Raw genomic sequence first — 16,731 nt, 5'->3', positions numbered from 1 at the left:
CAGCCCAGCCCCTGCTCTGCTGGTCCTGCAGGTCTCTGGCAGGAGGCCTGGCTGTGAGAGGACACTGCTGAGTGCCCAGCCCTGCACACACACACTGTTTATCTCTACACTGCTGTTTCAACCTGCAGGCTGCTTTCTTGTGCATGTCCTGAAGATGAACTTGAAGAAGACCTAAGCCTTCAGGCACTGCCCTATGAACATCACTTTCCTTTATAGAAGTAGTGTTACGGAGGCCAGCTCTGTCACAGCAGTGCCCATGGCCTGTCCCTGCCTGCGCTCACAGGACTGACACACAGCAGGACGGTGACCAGGCTGCCAGAGCACTCAGGCCTTGCACCAACACAAGGGATGAGAAGGAGAGTGTGGGAGTGGAACGAGAACAGCTCTGGAAGGCCAAGCGCTGGTGCTCCCTGGCAGGGCTGCCAGGCTGGACTCTTTTCCCCTCCTCCCATGGACACGGAAACTGTCCCTGCAGCTCCAAACAGGCCTTGCAGGGAGGATATAGTGAAAAACACATCACTACGGGACCCTTTATTTTGTTTAAAAACACACAGATCATGGCTCCTCATTTACACAGCCAGTGGTTATAAAAAAAAAGCAGACAGTGATTAGAAAGGGGATGAAAATGTTATCACAACAAAGAAATCATCAATAACAACAGAAAATACAGATGAGAGGCTGGACCTGTAACTAGTTACATTAAAACTGCTAAGTAGAAGCAGAAGAGCAGTTTATTGCTTCAGAAAACACTAAGATATGAGTTTCCACAGGGCATCCTTGAGCTCCTGGTTCCTCATGCTGTAGATGAGGGGGTTCACTGCTGGAGGCACCACTGAGTACAGAACAGACACCACCAGGTCCAGGGATGGGGAGGAGATGGAGGGGGGCTTCAGGTAGGCAAACATGGCAGTGCTGATGAACAGGGAGACCACGGCCAGGTGAGGGAGGCACGTGGCAAAGGCTTTGTGCCGTCCCTGCTCAGAGGGGATCCTCAGCACGGCCCTCAAGATCTGCACGTAGGAGAGCACGATGAACACAAAACACCCAAATGATAAACAGACACTAACCACAATAAGCCCAGCTTTCCTGAAGTAGGTGTGTGAGCAGGAGAGCTTGAGGATCTGGGGGATTTCGCAGAAGAACTGGTCCAGGACATTGCCCTTGCACAGTGGCAGTGAAAATGTATTGGCCGTTTGCAGCAGAGCATTGAGAAACCCAGTGGCCCAGGCAGCTGCTGCCATGTGGACACAAGCTCTGCTGCCCAGGAGGGTCCCGTAGTGCAGGGGTTTGCAGATGGCAACGTAGCGGTCGTAGGACATGATGGTGAGCATAGAATACTCTGCTACTATCAAGAAGGCAAACGAAAAGAGCTGTGCAGCACATCCCAAGTATGGGATGACCCTGGTGTCCCATAAAGAATTTGCCATGGATTTGGGGACAATGCTGGAGATGGAGCCCAGGTCGAGGAGGGCGAGGTTGAGCAGGAAGAAGTACATGGGGGTGTGGAGGTGCTGGTCACAGGCTATGGTGGTGATGATGAGGCCGTTGCCCAGGAGGGCAGCCAGGTAGATGCCCAGGAAGAGCCAGAAGTGCAAGAGCTGCAGCTCCCGTGTGTCTGTGAACGCCAGGAGGAGGAACTGGGTGATGGAGCTGCTGTTGGACATTTGCTGTTTCTTGCTATGCGGGCTCTCTTCTGAAAAGCAAATGATAAGTTATAATCAGGACACACTCCTCCAAGAAAGCCACTCCTTTTTTCGTATAAATAATCCCAACTGAAATGCATTTCCCTTCTCTGGTCTGTGCTGGCTGAGTGTGCTGTGAGGAGCAGGACCTCTGCCCGTCTGGGGCCAAGCAGCCAGCTTTGCTCGGCTGCAGTGGGGACATGGGAGTTGGTTGGTGAGAGATCTGATATTCACAAACAATGTCAGATTTTATGCACCGTTAATGGAAAAATTCAATATCTGCACTCATGACACTTACAGAGTGTGGGCTGCAGAGCAGAGGCTTAGCATGTCATTATTAAGATTTTGACTGTGTTTTTGATTTTCCACCATCACATCTCATGACTAGATTTTTGTAGGGGTGTATGTATATGTATATATGTATATATCATATATATATCATGACTGAAAATGTGAGGAGTCTTGAGAAAGGACAGGCAAAAGGGCTCATCTCTCTGTGGCTCAGTGCAGAGTCAGGAGAGCAGCTTTTACCCATTTGCCCTGTGCTTTCACCTGTGCTGCCTTAAAAACAACTTCATAAACAAATCTCTCTTTAAAAGAAAACCCAAAACTGCACTCACACTGGAGCAGGTGAGCCCTGTTTGAAAGGGCAGATCTGCAAACTCTTCTCTGTGCCATCCCAGAGGTGCAGATGTGATGGAGAGAGCAGGACATGACCCCTCACCCAGAGAAGCAAAGGACTCTGGCAGGACAGTGCGGACCCCAAGGAAAGGCTCAGCACTCCTGGCATCCTACAGCAGAGCTGGGCCTTTCTGGGTCAGCTGGTGAGCCCAGCAGGACAGGCAGAGCAGAGTCAGGGCTCCTGGAGATGGGATGTGCTAAAGGGGCAGTCCGATCATTGCCCAGCAGACAACCCCCAGCAGCCACCTGCAGAGCAGGAGCAGAAGAGCTCCTGACCAGCCCCTGCTCTGCTGCCTGGAGCTGTCCCTGCCTGCAGCTGTGTCTCTGTGCCCAGGTCTCCTCCTGTCAGTGTCACAGACCCCATCCCAGCCGCTGTGTGCTCAGCTCTGCCCTGCAGACCCCTCCCAGCAGCCGGCACTGCCCAGGGGCAGCTCTGTGTGGGCCGGCTCTGATCAGAACATCAGACCAACAATAATGAGCATGGAAAAGTGATCCTGGTCCTGTCTGGAAGCCAGGGTGGGTCCATTTCTGATACTCACAGGTTTATTCACTGCTAAGAGCCACAGATTTGGAATTTCAGTGCATCCTCCTGAACTGAGACGTTAATTATTGTGTCCCATTGGCCTCATAGACAATCTAGAGTACGAGACCAATAGAAGAGGATCCTTAGTTTTCACAGAGTCCCTGTCTTGCTGTGCCTTTCCAAAAGCCTCCAAGGAATGTCCTAAAGTGATCTGGAGCTATGAGCAGCCGCTTCCCAAGCAGAACCCACTCCATACCTAGACCCTGCCCAGCCAGACGTTGCTCCTTCCCCCCACAGCTTCTCCCCACAGCACCGTGGGGATCTCCCCGGGCAGGCTGAGCACTGACCCTGGCAGGCGGCAGAGTCCCTGCCCCGGCACAGCCCTGGGGTGCAGGGACCCTGCTCTGCAGGACAGCCCTGGGCACCCCTGGCTGCTCACCCGCCTTCACAGCTGTTCAAAATTGCCTGATAACAGCCCCCTCCTTACAGATCCCTCAAGCTGTGCCTGTGCTAACTTGAGGAGATGCCTCCAGGAGCTACAGCTGCATTGCCCTGCACCCAGAGACTTACCATGGCAAGGCCTGCAAAGATTTCTCCTCTGTGAGCTCTCAGTCATCCTCCCCATCCTGACCACCTTTCATTTCTCTCTGCCTTGCTGGTCTCCCTGAGATCCCCAGGCAGAGCCCTCAGCCCTGCTGCGCTTTGCAGAGGAGCTGCTCCTGGGCAGAGCTGTCTCTCTGCAGCGCTGCCGCTTGCCATGAGCTCCCTCTGTCCCAGGAGCCCAGCCCAGCTCAGCAGCACAGGAGCAGCCCAAGGCGCTTTAATGACCCCTCTGGTGGGTTTGCTGCTGAGTCCATGAACATCAACCCTGAGGGGAAGTTGAAGAAACTTCTGAAGAAGTCCAAGTCAGAATCACACTCCAAAGTTTCTTGTAATGTTAATGCATCCCACTGAGGAACACTACTGAGGAACTGACCCCAGGGTCTGGTTAGAGAAGAAAACTGGAGGCAGAGATAGCGGGTCAGGACAAGCAAGGTGAAGGTCTCTCTGATGATCAGTAAACCTGGATGTGTTTCATTAACCAAAGGGCCAAGCCCTGACCCCCAGCCCTGGGAAGGCAGATCCTGTCCCTCCCACGTTGCCCAGGGCCCTTCCTGGGACAGTGTGATGTGGGGCTGTGCAAGGCCAAGGGCAGGACTATGGTCCCACACCTCCCAGGTTCCTGGCTGGGGACAAGGAGGCCATGAGGCCCCTGTGCTGTAAGGACAAGGTGTCTCCTCACGGGCATCAGAGCTGGAGACAACAGCCACAGCCAAGGGGAGAAGGAGCTCATGTCTGTTGGGGCTTTCAGCCTCTTTACGTCCCTTGATCATCTCCACGACAGCCTGTCCTATGCTGTGGCATACCCTGCACCTCTTTCCCTGCAGGCTGGAGACATCCCCCCTGCTGCCCCACCTTGCTCTTGTCTGAGCATCTTCCTTCCTTTGCTGATCTCTGTCCATCCTCCCCAGCTGTTCCTTGAAGCACAAAGCCTTGGGCTGATGCAGACTGCCTCTGGGTGACCTGCTCCACCACAGCACTGCCCTTCCACTCACATTCCTTGCTGCTCATGTCCAGCCTGGACCTCCCCAGCTGCACTGTGTGCCATTATTTCTTTCTCATGCGCTTTCCCACTATGAAGAAAACCTCCGCCATCTCTGAAACCACCCTTCCAGCACTCTCAGGCTACTCCTATACTGCTGCAGCCTCCCCAGCGCTGCTGGGCCAGAGCAGCCCAGGTCCCTCAGCATCCCACACCATGTGCACAAGGTCCTGACCCCTGCCTTGGCACAGCCCTGCACTCTCCAGTTCCTCCCTGCTTCTCCAAACTGGGAGCCGCACACTGGCACACACCCGTGTGTGTGGGGTCACACCACTGCTGAACCGAATGGGATGAGAACTCCAGGTGTCTGGGTCCCCACGCTCCTCCTCATGCAGCCCCGTGTGCAGCTGCCTTGTTCATGGTGAGCGTGCGGCACGGGCTTGTGTGGCGGCCCTTGTAGTGCCCAGGCCCTTCTCCTCAGGGTCCCTGCTCAGTGTGTCAGGTCCTTTTCTCTCCTGATGGATGGGGTTATTCTCCTGCCCCGATACAGGACTGGCCCCTTCTCCTTTTGAAACTCAGGAGATTCCTGATGGTGGAACCCCAAATTTTCTCCAGGTCTGGACTCTCCCTGGACTGCTGCAGACGCATTCCCTCCAATTCCAGCCAGGGCAGGGACCACTCGCCCGGGGATCCCCCGGTGCCCCCTAAAGAAAAGGGGCCTCAGCCTCCAGGACTCTCCTGAGCCCAGAAAGTGGCCACTAAAATGGCAGCAGTAGCAGGGTTTCATCAAGAGTTTATTCAAGGAAAAGGAAATAATTTCCAATTTCCCTAGCACAGTCTTTCAGTGCTGCTTTCGCCTCCTTATCCTGGTGCCTCTCCCTGACTGCTGTGCCCCACTTTTGGTGGCACCAGATTGTTGGGGGCATGGCCATGTGCCCCTGCAGCCCCAGGGCTTTGTCATTGGTGCCCTCACTCACAAGGGAAAACCCATCTGGTCACTCCCCACATAAAGGAGCTCCATACATCCAAGCAACTTCTTCACTCTGAGGGAATCCCACTGCTGACCCTTCCAGCCCGTCTCTCCTCACGTAACACTGCAGGTGTGTAACTGGCATTAAAGGGAATAACCGCCCTGAATTTGATTTGTCAATAGAATATAGAATAATTTCAGCTGGAAGAGACCCTCAGGATCATCGAGTCCAACCATAACACAACTCTAGCACTAAACCATGTCCCTAAGAAACCCAATTAAATGTCTTCTAAACACCTCCAGGAATGGTGACTCCACCACTGCCCTGGGCAGCCTGTTGCACTGCTTTTCCATGAAGAAATGTCTCCTAATATCCAATCTGAACCTTCCCTGGCACAACGTGAGAACCTTTCCTCTCATCCTATCACTTGCTGCTTGGGAGAAGAGACCAACACCCACCACGCTACAACCTCCTGTCAGGTAGTTGTAGAGACCGATAAGGTCTCCCCTCAGTCTCTTTTTTTCCAGGCTAAACGGCCTCATGTCCCTCAGCTGCTCCTCATAAGACTTGTGCTCCAGGCCTGTCACGGTCCATTCGGTGATGGACTTGTGATGCTTCATTTACCTTGATCTTGAAGCGCAAAATTAAGGCAATCAAAAAGCCAAGAGGTCGTAATTCAATCATCAATATTTCTTTATTTATTTTGCCCGTAAAGCGGCACGTGATAGAGAGAGTGGAGAAAAAGGAAAGAAAAGAAACAGGGGAAAAAAAGGGTTGGCTACCACTACGAGATCCAAAGGCATCCCTATGGTCTCAGGTGCTGTGAGAAGAGTCCTGCCGGTTCTCCGTTGTGATCTGTGATCCTTTGGTGGGGAGAGCTCAACGATGTCCCGGCGGGAATCGTCTTTCATGCTTCTTCACCCCGCTTCGCTCCCATGGATTGAGGCCAATCTCTGCCTTTGTTTCACAATCCAGGCTGAACTGCGCAGGCCCAAAGAGTCCCCGCTTCGCTTGCCAGAACCCGTCTGTGCCTGCATCGCCTCGGTTCAGGGGTCTCTTACTGGTCCATTGGGTGACCTCAAGACCTTCGTCAAGCCTCTGCGCATGCTCTTCTTCACTGGCCTTAGTAGCAGGGAGGAGGTGGGGGCAAGTTTGGCTGAGGCAGCAGGTGAAAATCCATCTTCTGCACAGCAGCTATAGTCCCCAGGTGGGAGAGACCTGTAGAACACAATTCCTTTTAGGAGGTGGGGGCAAGTCTGGCTGCGGCAGCAGGTGGAATCCGTACAGCAGTCATTGTTACCTGTAGCCCCCGGGTTGGAGAGACCTGTATAACACAACTTTTTTCGTCAGGCCTCTCTCCAAGTCATTTTCCAATTCTTTCTATCAGGGCATCTGTTCTCCAAGTCCCTGATGGTGATGTTCGGGCAAATACTGTTCTTCAGACTGACTCTTTCACCTTCCAATCCCTGATTTCTGTGATTCTGTGAGATGGAGGGGCCAGGAGAGGGAGATGTGAGGAGATGGATGGATGAGGAGATAGAGACACCAAGAGAGGGAGGGTTGGGTAGGTAGTGGGTGAGGAGATGGGGATGGACAGATGGATGGACACACGAGGAGATGGAGACACCAGGAGATGGAGATGGAGGGACCAGGAGGTGGGTGAGAAGATGAGGATGGACAGATGGACAGATGAGGGTGGAGACACCTGGAGATGGAGAATGAGGGTCAGGTGGGTGGTGGGATGAGGAGATGGAGGGATGGCCATGTGAAGGGATGGATGGATGGACAGATGGATGATGGACAAGTAGACGCCGGCCAACTAGATGCCCCCTGCTGGGCCCTCCGCCCACTCACACGTCTTGTTGGGTGACACCAACTTCCTGGTGGCCCCAAAATGGATCCAGATGAACTTCCCTGGGAGAGCAGCAGTGGCCACTGCCCCTGGCAGGCCCCGCCCACAGACCCCACCCACAGGCCCCACCCCCTCCACTCACCAATCAGGAGGAGTTGACGGGAGATGTTAGGGTCTTGTGTTTTCCATCCTCCAGATGAGGTTGGATGAAGTTGGGGAGATGTTTGGGGGTCTCAGTTGAGGTTCAACATCCTCCAGGTGGGACAAAGTTGGGGAGATCTTGGAGTCTTGGAGTTCAACGTTGTCAGCGTGAGGTGGGACAACATTGGGGGAGATGGTTCATGTCTTGGGTTCTCCATCCTCCCAGGGGAAGATGGATGAAGTTGGGGAGATGTTTGCGGGTCTTGGTTGGGGTTCAACATCCTCTGGGTGGGACAACACTGAGGGAGATGTTGGGGGTCTTGGAATTCTCCACTGGCTAGATGAGGAGAGGTGAAGTTGGGGGAGATGGTTGGGTCTTGGGTACTCCATCCCTCAGGTGGGACAACACTGCGGGAGATGTTTTGGAGTCCTGGGTTCTCCACATTCCAGATAAGGTAGGACAAAATTGGCAAAGATGTTTGGAGTCTTGGTTGGGGTTCAACATCCTCCAGGTGAAGAAGGCATGAAGTTGGGGAGGTGTTTGGGGTCTTGGGGTTCAATATCCTCCAGATGGGACAAAATTGGGTGAGATGTTGGGGTTCAACATCCTCTGGATGACGTGGGACAACACTGCGGGAGATGTTTGGTGTCTTGGGGTTCTCCACCCTCTAGATGAGGTGGGACAATGTTGGAGAGATGTTTGGGGTCTTGGTTGGGGTTCAACATCCTCCATATGAGGTGGGGTGAATTTGGGGAGATGGTTGGGGTCTTGGGATTCTCCACCGACTAGATGAGGGGGGACAAAGTTGGAGAGGTGTTTGGGGTCTTGGGTTCACTATTCCCCAGATGGGACAACATTGGAGGAGATGTTTGGTCTCAGCTGGAGTTCAACCTCCTCCGGGTGAGGTGGGGTGAAGCTGGGGGAGATGTTTGGTCTTGGGTTCCAACATCCTCTAGATGAGGTGCGGTGAAGTTAGGGAGATGGTTGGGGCTGAACATCCCCAGGTGAGGAGGGGGTAAGTTTGGGGAGAAGTTTTGAGGTCTTGGAGTTCAATACTCTCCACATAAGGTGGGACGAAGTTGGGGGAGATGTTGAGGTTCTGGTTGGCCCAAGGGGTCCAGACATGGGACATCGGGGCCTGGGTGGCACAATGGAGCTGGAGATGGGACATCATAAGACTTGGTGTCCCCAAAGTGTCCATGAATAGGACATCCTGAGTCTTGATGGCTTCACAGGGTCCAGGAATGTGACATCTTGGCCTGGATGGCCCGAAGTGTCCGGGGATGGGACATTCTAGGTCTCGTTGGCCTAAGGGGTCCAGGGATGGGACATCCTGCTCTGAGTAGCCCAGAGGATACAGGGATGGGAAATTTTGGATCTTGATGGCCCAAGGGGGCTGGAGATGGGACAATTTGAGTCCAGGGATGAGATATCCTGGGTCTGGGTGGCCCAGGTGGTCCAGGGATGGGACATCTTGGTCTTGGTGTCCCAAGATGGTTGGACATGGGACATCCTGATCTCAGTAGCCGAAAGGGTCCAGAGACGGAATATCCTGGGTCTTGGTGTCCTCACAGTGTCCAGGAATGGGACATCTAGGCCTGGGTGTCCCAAAGTGTCCAGGGATGGGACATCCTGGCCTGGGTGGTCCATGGGTTGGGGCATTTAACATCTTGATGGCTCAAGATGGCTGCAAATGGGACATCTTGAGTCCAGAGAAGGGATGTCCTTGGTCTTATTGTCCCCAAAGTGTCCAAGGATGGGACATCTTGGGTCTTGGTGGTCTAAGGGGTCCCAGGATAGAACATTTTTGGTATTGGTGGCCCAAAGTGTCCAGATATGGGACATTTTATTTCCCAGTGGCCTAAGGGTTCCAGGGATGGCACATCTTGTGCTGAGTGGCCCAAGGTATCCAGGGATGGGAAATTTTGGCTCTTGATGGCCCAAGGGCGCTGGAGATGGGACATTTTGGGTCCAGAGATGGCACAACCTTGGTCTTGGTGGAGCAAGGGGGCTGGAGATTGGACATTCTGCATCTTGGTGGCCCAAAGTGTCCAGCAATGGGAGATCTTCGGTGCAAGATTTGGACATCTTGGCCTGGGAGCTCCAGGGGTCCAAGGGTTTGGACATCCTGGGTCTTGGTGGCCCAAAGAGTCCAGGGATGGGACATTTTGGGTCCAGAGATGGGACATCTTGGATCTAGGGATGGGACATCTTGGTCTCAGTGGCCCAAAGTTTCCAGGGATGGGGCATTGGAGCTCTGAGATGGGTCATTTTGGTTCACAGTGGTCCAAGGAATCCAAAGATGGGACATCTTGGTCTTGGTTTCCCAAGATGGCTGGACATGGGACATTCTGGTCTTGGTAGCCGAAGGGGCCTGGAGATATGACATCCTGGGTCTTGGTGGCCTCACAGTGTCCAGGGATGGGACATCTAGGCCTGGGTGTCCCAAAGTGTCCAGGGATGGGACATTTTAGGTCTTGGTGGCCAAATGTGTCCAGGGATGGGACATGTGGGGTCTGGGATTGGACATTTTATATCTTGGTGGCCTAAGGGGTCCAGAAAAGGGACATCTTGGGTCTTGGTGGTTCAAAGTGTCCAGGGATGGGACAACTTGGCCTGGGTGGTCCATGGATTGGGGCATTTTAGGTATTGGTGGCTCAAAGGGGCTGGAGATGGGACATATTGTGTCCAGAGCTGGGACATCCTGGGTCTTGTTGGCCCAAATGTCCAGGGATGGGACATCCGGGGTCTGGGATGAGACACCCTTGCTCTCTGTGGCCTAAGGGGTCCAGGGATGGGACATTTTTGGTCTTGGTGGTCCGAGGGGTCCAGGGATGGGTCATTTTAGGTCTTGTTGGCCCAAAGTCTCCAGGGATGGTACATTCGGGGTCTGGGATTGGACATTTTATGTCTTTGTGGCCAAAGTTGTCCAGAGATGGGAAATCTTGGTCTGGGTGGCCCAAGGGGGCTGGAGATGGGACATCTTAGGACTTGGTGTCCCCAAAGGGTCTAGGGATGTGACATCCTGGGTCTTGGTGTCCTCACAGTGTTCAGGGATGGGACATCTTGGCCTGGGTGGTCCAAGGGGTGCAAGGGTTGGGACATTTAAGGTCTTGGTGGCCCAAGATGGCTGCAAATGGGACATTTTTAGTCCAAGGATGAGATATCCTGGGTCTTGGTGGCCCAAAGTGTCCAGGGATGAGACATTTTAGGTCTTGGTAGCCCAAGGGGCCCAAGCATAGGATATTTTAGGTCTTGGTCACCAAATGTGTCCAGGCATGGGACATCTTCTGTCTTGGTGACCTCATAGTTTTCAGGGATGAGACATCTTGGTCTTGGTCACCTAAAGGATCCAAGGATGGGGCATTTTGGCACCTGATGGCCTCACAAAGTCCAGGCATGGGACATCTTGTTGGCCTAAGGGGTCCAGGGATTGGACTTCAGGGGTCTGGTTGGCCCAAGTGGGCTGGAGATGGGACATCTTGGGTCCAGAGATGGGACATCTTGGTCTTAGTGTTCCAAAGTGTCCAGAGATGAGGCATCTTCATCTTGGTGGCCCAAAGTTTCCAGGGATGGGACATCTTGGCCTGGGTAGCCCAAGGGGGCTGGAGATGGGACATCTTGGGTCTAGGGATGGGACATCCTGCGTCTTGGTGGCCCAAAGTCTCCAGGCATGAGACATCTTTCATCCAGGGATACGATATTTTAGGTCTTGGTGGCCCAAAGTGTCCAGGGATGGGACATCTTGATCTTGGTGGCCCAAGGTGGCTGGAGATGGGACATCTTAGGACTTGGTGTCCCCAGAGTTTCCAAGGATGGGTCATCCTGGGTCTTGGTGGCTTCATGGGGTCCAGAGATGGGATATCTGGGCCTGGGTGGCCTAAAGTGTCTAGAGACGGGACATCCTGGATCCAGGGATGGGACATTTTAGGTCTTGGTCCCAGAGTCTCCATGGATGGGATATCCGGTGTCTGGCATGGGACATTCTGGCTCTCGGTGACCCAAGCGGTGCAGGGATGTGACATTTTAGGTCTTGGTGACCTAATGGGTCCAGGGACAGGAAATTTTACCCTGAGTGGCCCAAGGTGTGCAGGGATGGGAAATTTTGGCTCTTAGGGGCCTCACAGTTTCCAGGGATGGGACATAGTGGCAGCGAGAGTGGTTCTGGTAGTGGCGCCGGCCACGGCAGCGTTTCAAGCTGCGGTGACATCTCCTCTTTCACCAGGACCGGGCCACAGTGGGGTGGCCGCCTCCCTGTCCTGCCAGAGGATGCAGCTCTGCACCCCCGGCCCTGCTTTTATAGGGGTGCCTGGGTGGGGCCCTTTGTGACATCACCAGTGACATCACAATGCCCCACTGTGGCAGTTGCACATCCCCCTGAGATCCAGAGCCTTCAATAGGGCAGCCGATGGCTCCTTCGCACCTTTTGTGCCCCACTGTGCCTGTCCCCACGTACACACCAGGGTGGTACCAAGGTGCTGACAGTCACATCCTCCCCTGCCCCGGGCAGGGTGACTTCACCTGCACCAGCTGGGGGGCAGGAGGGGTGGGACCCTCAGTCAGTTGACAGGGTCCTCAGCAAAGGAGGTGCCCAGAGAGACTGAGAAGCTCCTGGACTATGTTGTAATGCCCACAGCCTGTCACGTCCTGCCCTCAGGTATGAGTGCGGAATGGAGGGAATGGAGGTTCTAGTTTTCCTGTTTCTGGGAGAGTTTCATCCTCGGTGGAGGAGGGAGCTGAAGGTATAATGGGTAGGACTTCTTTCATGCTCTGTGAATGTTCTTTTGGATTATGCCACCTTGATACCAGTTTACTCAGTTTATCAAGGGGTAAGTAAGCCCTCCATTATATCTCCGGGAACTCCCTTTTAAATTCCCAAAACCTACCATTGTTGTCGGATCTTAGGTTGTTCCCCCTTTCCTCTTCTAATATGCAGATGCTTCTTTCTTGGAGCACTGGTAGCAGCAGCAGTACTGGTAGAAAGGGGAACATTCTTGACTTCAACATGACAGATTCCTCTTGACCTTTCTTCTAGGATTTTTACAGGGCCATATTTCCTATTATAATGTATCAATTCTTGTGCTGTTTCCCCCCACGTCCACACCTTTTTAGTATTTGGTTGGTTGGGGGAAGTCGGGGCAGGGGTAAAGAGTGAATCAACGCTAGTGTCAGCTCCATCCTTCTGGCTCCCACTTCTGGTATCGTGGCTTCTCATCAAACCTTCCAGTCTTTCTACTGGGCTCATCAATGCGATTGTCCTTTGAAGGTTTAAGTGTCTCTGGGAGTCCCCTTATCAAGGGAGTCATCATGTCAGGACTCACTGCCAGCATCATTGAGGATTCACATTTGGGAATCAATTTTCTTTCATGTATGATTTGCAAGCAGGCTGCTTTGTGTACACTTTCTAGCAATTGATGAGGTGTGCCAGTGATTGCCAGGGACTCTCCGCTATCTAAAGGGTTTAGCCCTCCAGCCCAATAAGCAGCTCGCTGGGTTAGGGACCATGGGGCATGTCTGTCACCAGTTGTTAGGAAAACTCCATGCCCCCAGTAACCATTAGCTTCCTGTTCACTTAACTGAATTTGGTCTCCCCCAGTTAGGGATATGTGCCACACGTGCTCCGTTTCAGATTCTTTAGGGAGGCACCCATACTCTCTCTTTAGCTTGGCCAGCTCGGTGGTAAGGTGTTTGCTTAGTTGTAATGTGAGGGTCAGTATCCTCTTCATTTGCATAAAAATATTCTGTTTTCACTAAGGGTCTCACGTGTGGGTATTCCTCATAATGTTTTCTCATCTCCTCCAATTCTTTCTGAGGGTAAATTTGATTTATTTCTCAGATACTTTTCTCTTCTAGCTGCCGCTCCCTCAGCACTCCTGTGCTTTTTAAACATTCCTCCTTTAGAGTAGCTTTTAATGAGCGGTTTTCTTCCCTCTCTTTTTCAAATCGTTGTGAAGAATTTTCTAATTGTTCTAAATTGGAGATCGTTTTTTGCGAAATCTGCACCAGATTTTCAAGGGATTCTATAATTTTGCTTTCATTACTACGTTGCCTGAGGTGATCTTCAATCGCTGCTACTAGGCTGGCCTAGGACAGCAGAGACCATAGCTTTGTTCTTATCTGATCTAAACTTAGTCTGTAGAGAAATCACTCGGTCCACTACATGTCGGAGTGGATCCTTAGGACGAGCCTCGTTGGACGGAAAGAGTCGGCCAGAATAACGACAGCATCCCAATGTGGGTTAAATCGTTCTCCTTTATTCAACATAACAACAAAGACTATATAGAACTTTATCCCTGAGCACGCGCTAAAGAAACGGTAATGATTGGCTACAATGCGCTGATCACGCGTCCCATCCCCATTTGCTATTGGTGATCAGCCACTGTCCACGCGCCGTGACGTTCCATGTCTCTGCTGGCAGAGGACGGCAAGCGGCAGCCTAAACCTAAACCGCGGCCATGTGGAGCCCTGGATTGCTTACCACACATACATGTTATGTCTCCTAAAAAGTTATCCACAACTACACTCTGTCAATTAGCCCAATTATCACAAGCCCAGTCCTCTCTGGGTATGGAGGGTCGAGCCCCGTACTTTGCTAAAAGTGTGTAGAACGAGTCTCGATCTTTCCCTAACCAAAAATCTTGATTATCAACCTTTTCAGTCATTCTTATTATGAAGGGGCCAAACCCACGTCGGGAAGGCACAAGTTAGTTACACAAACCCACAGCAACTGCTGTGTCACCCTTCTCTTTCCCGAGTGGTTGGAGGGGACAAAAATCTGCTACGGGAAGGCTCAACTTAGTTACGCAAACACACAGGATTGCCCCTTCACTCTCCCTAGTGGACAATTCTCATCAACATGAGAACAACACCCATTTTTGCACTTTGAGATCCCAGAGACAGAGCCCTCAACTCAAGTTTGGAGTGCTCAACACCAAGGCATGTGTGGTGTGCAAAAAAACTGAATCGCCCCCCTTACTTTCTGGACACCTCTCACCTTATCGGGTGTAGGGCCAGGTGTGGCTGGAGCGAAACTTTCTTCCCCTATTACAGACCACACAGCACCTGCACTCCTCTGTATTCTCAGAATCCTGTCCGTGACACCAATTTAATGTCACGGTCCATTCAATGATGGACTCGTGATGGTTCATTTACCTTGATCTCGAAGCGCAAAATTAAGGCGACCAAAATGCCAAGGGGTTACAATTCAGTCAAACAGTGTTAACTTTATTATTTTGCCCGTAAAGCGGCACGTGATAGAGAAAGTGGAGAAAAGGGAAAGAGAAAAAAAAGGGGGAAAGAGGATTAGCTACCACCGCGACTCCACAGGCGTCCCTATGGTCTCAGGTCCCAAAAGCAGCATCCTGCCAGTCCTCCATCATGATCCATGATCCTTTGGTGGGGACATCTCAATGATGTCCAGTTGGGAATCATCTTTAACGCTTCTTCACCCCTCCTCTCTCCCATTGATTGAGGCCAATCACCGCCTTTGTTTCGCAATCCAGGCTGAACTGCGCAGGCCCGAAGAGTCCCCTCTTCGCTTGCCAGAACCCGTCTGCGCCTGCGTCACCTCGGTTCAGGGGTCTCTTACTGGTCCGCTGGGTGACCTCTAGACCTTCGTCAAGCCTCTGCGCATGCTCTGCTTCGCTGGCCTTAGTAGCAGAGAGGAGGTGGGGGCAATTTTGGCTGAGGCAGCAGGTGAAAATCCATCTTCTGGACAGCAGCTATTGTTACCTGTAGCCCCAGGTCAGAGAGACCTGTACAACACAATTCTTTTCCTCAGGCCTCTCTCCAAGTCATCGTACAGTTCTTTCTATCAGGGCATCTGTTCTCCAAGTCCCTGATGGCGATGTTCAGGCAAATACTGTTCTTCGAACCAACTCTTATAGGAGGTCATGGAGAACACGCAGCCAGGCTCTTCACCATGGTGCGTGGTAGAAGAACAAAAGAGAATGGGTGGAAGGTGAGAGAGGTTCAGCCCGGAAATAAGGAAAAGCTTTTTCCCCAGGAGCTCAGCCAAGTGCTGTCTCAGGTCACCCAGAGAGGCTGCACAGTCTCTGTCTTTGCAGGTTTTCAATCTCTGATTAAATCAAGGCTTGAACACCTTGGTCTGACCCAGTTTGTGACAGGTTGGACTGCAGACTCCTGAGGTCCCTTCAACCTCACTTCTCATATGATCCCATTGTGATGCTGGGCTCTGTTTCTAACTGGTCAGAGCAGACGATTATGGGCCATGAGTCCACCTGTGCTGGAGGTGACCATCTAAACCAACATCTCAACCAGTGAACCAGCCAACACCTCAGTGTGAATCGCTCTGGGCAAAGTGTCAGGAGTCCTGGGCAGAGAAGGTTTAGAGGGCATGGGGTGCTAAGCAAGACACAAAATGATCTTGGCTTAATGCCTGCAGGCCCAACAGATGTCACTTAATGTCAATGAAAATTAAGATAAGAAGAACTGAAGACAAAGATCCAAAGCAAAGGAAGGTGTCAAAATACTTCCCTTTATTTTTCTTTTTTTCTTTTTTTTTTTTTTTTAAGTCTTTGTGGGGGGATTTCTTTTCTTTGAAAAGCAAAGAGTTTTCCAGAACTGGAAATGGATTTAGGACACAAATGTCTTCAGCTCCAGGGACACAAACACCTGGTGCCAGTGTAGATGCCCCGGGAACCCCTGCCCAGGCTCCCCCTGCATCGCAAGGTGCTCTGGTCTCCCCCAGGTCCCCTGTGATAGAGGCCAATCCCAGGCCAGCACCTCAGGTGCACTGGGGCCCCTCAAATGGCCCTGGCTGTTTATGGTGAGACAACTGATGACTGATGTCTGCCTGGAAAGGTACACTTTGTTGTTGTTGTTGTTTTTTGGTTTGGGTTGGGGTTTTGTTTTTGTTTTTTATTTGTTTTGTTTGTTGTTTCTGGGGTTTTTTGTTGGCTTATTTTTAACATATTAAAACAAAAATCCAAAACAAAGAAAAAAACCCCCACCAGAAACACAAAAAAATGTTAAAAAGTGAATTACTGGGAAGTGTACTAAGGGTACGAAAACAAATATTGGTCTTCCCCTGTACTTCCATTACCAAAGCTCTATTATTTCATCTCCCTCGTCATTCAGGAGTTTCCATCTCTCCTGATTAAATGGCCATGTCAAAGGACAACTTTCCAGCAGACTGTCTGGACGTTTGCCCTTCCCAGTGCTCTCAGGTTTCCTCCTCCACTTGCTCTTGGGTCATTCAGTTGCCTCTCAACTCTCTGCTTTCTGCTTCAGAGCTTCAGGGAGTTACAAACTTGCCCCATTCTTCAGAAGTCTAATT

General features: G+C 51.9%; 1 protein-coding gene across 1 annotated transcript; it reads right to left on the bottom strand.

Moving 5' to 3' along the window:
• Window positions 1-749: 749 nt before the first annotated feature.
• On the bottom strand, window positions 750-1,664 carry LOC135999543 (olfactory receptor 14J1-like). Its single transcript, XM_065653113.1, has one exon. It carries the CDS (start codon window positions 1,662-1,664, stop codon window positions 750-752), a length of 915 nt encoding a protein of 304 aa, XP_065509185.1.
• Window positions 1,665-16,731: the final 15,067 nt, after the last annotated feature.

Source organism: Caloenas nicobarica, chromosome 28 (assembly GCF_036013445.1).
Source record: "Caloenas nicobarica isolate bCalNic1 chromosome 28, bCalNic1.hap1, whole genome shotgun sequence".
Classification (NCBI taxonomy): domain Eukaryota; kingdom Metazoa; phylum Chordata; class Aves; order Columbiformes; family Columbidae; genus Caloenas; species Caloenas nicobarica.
This window is presented reverse-complemented; position numbering and strand designations above follow the sequence as displayed.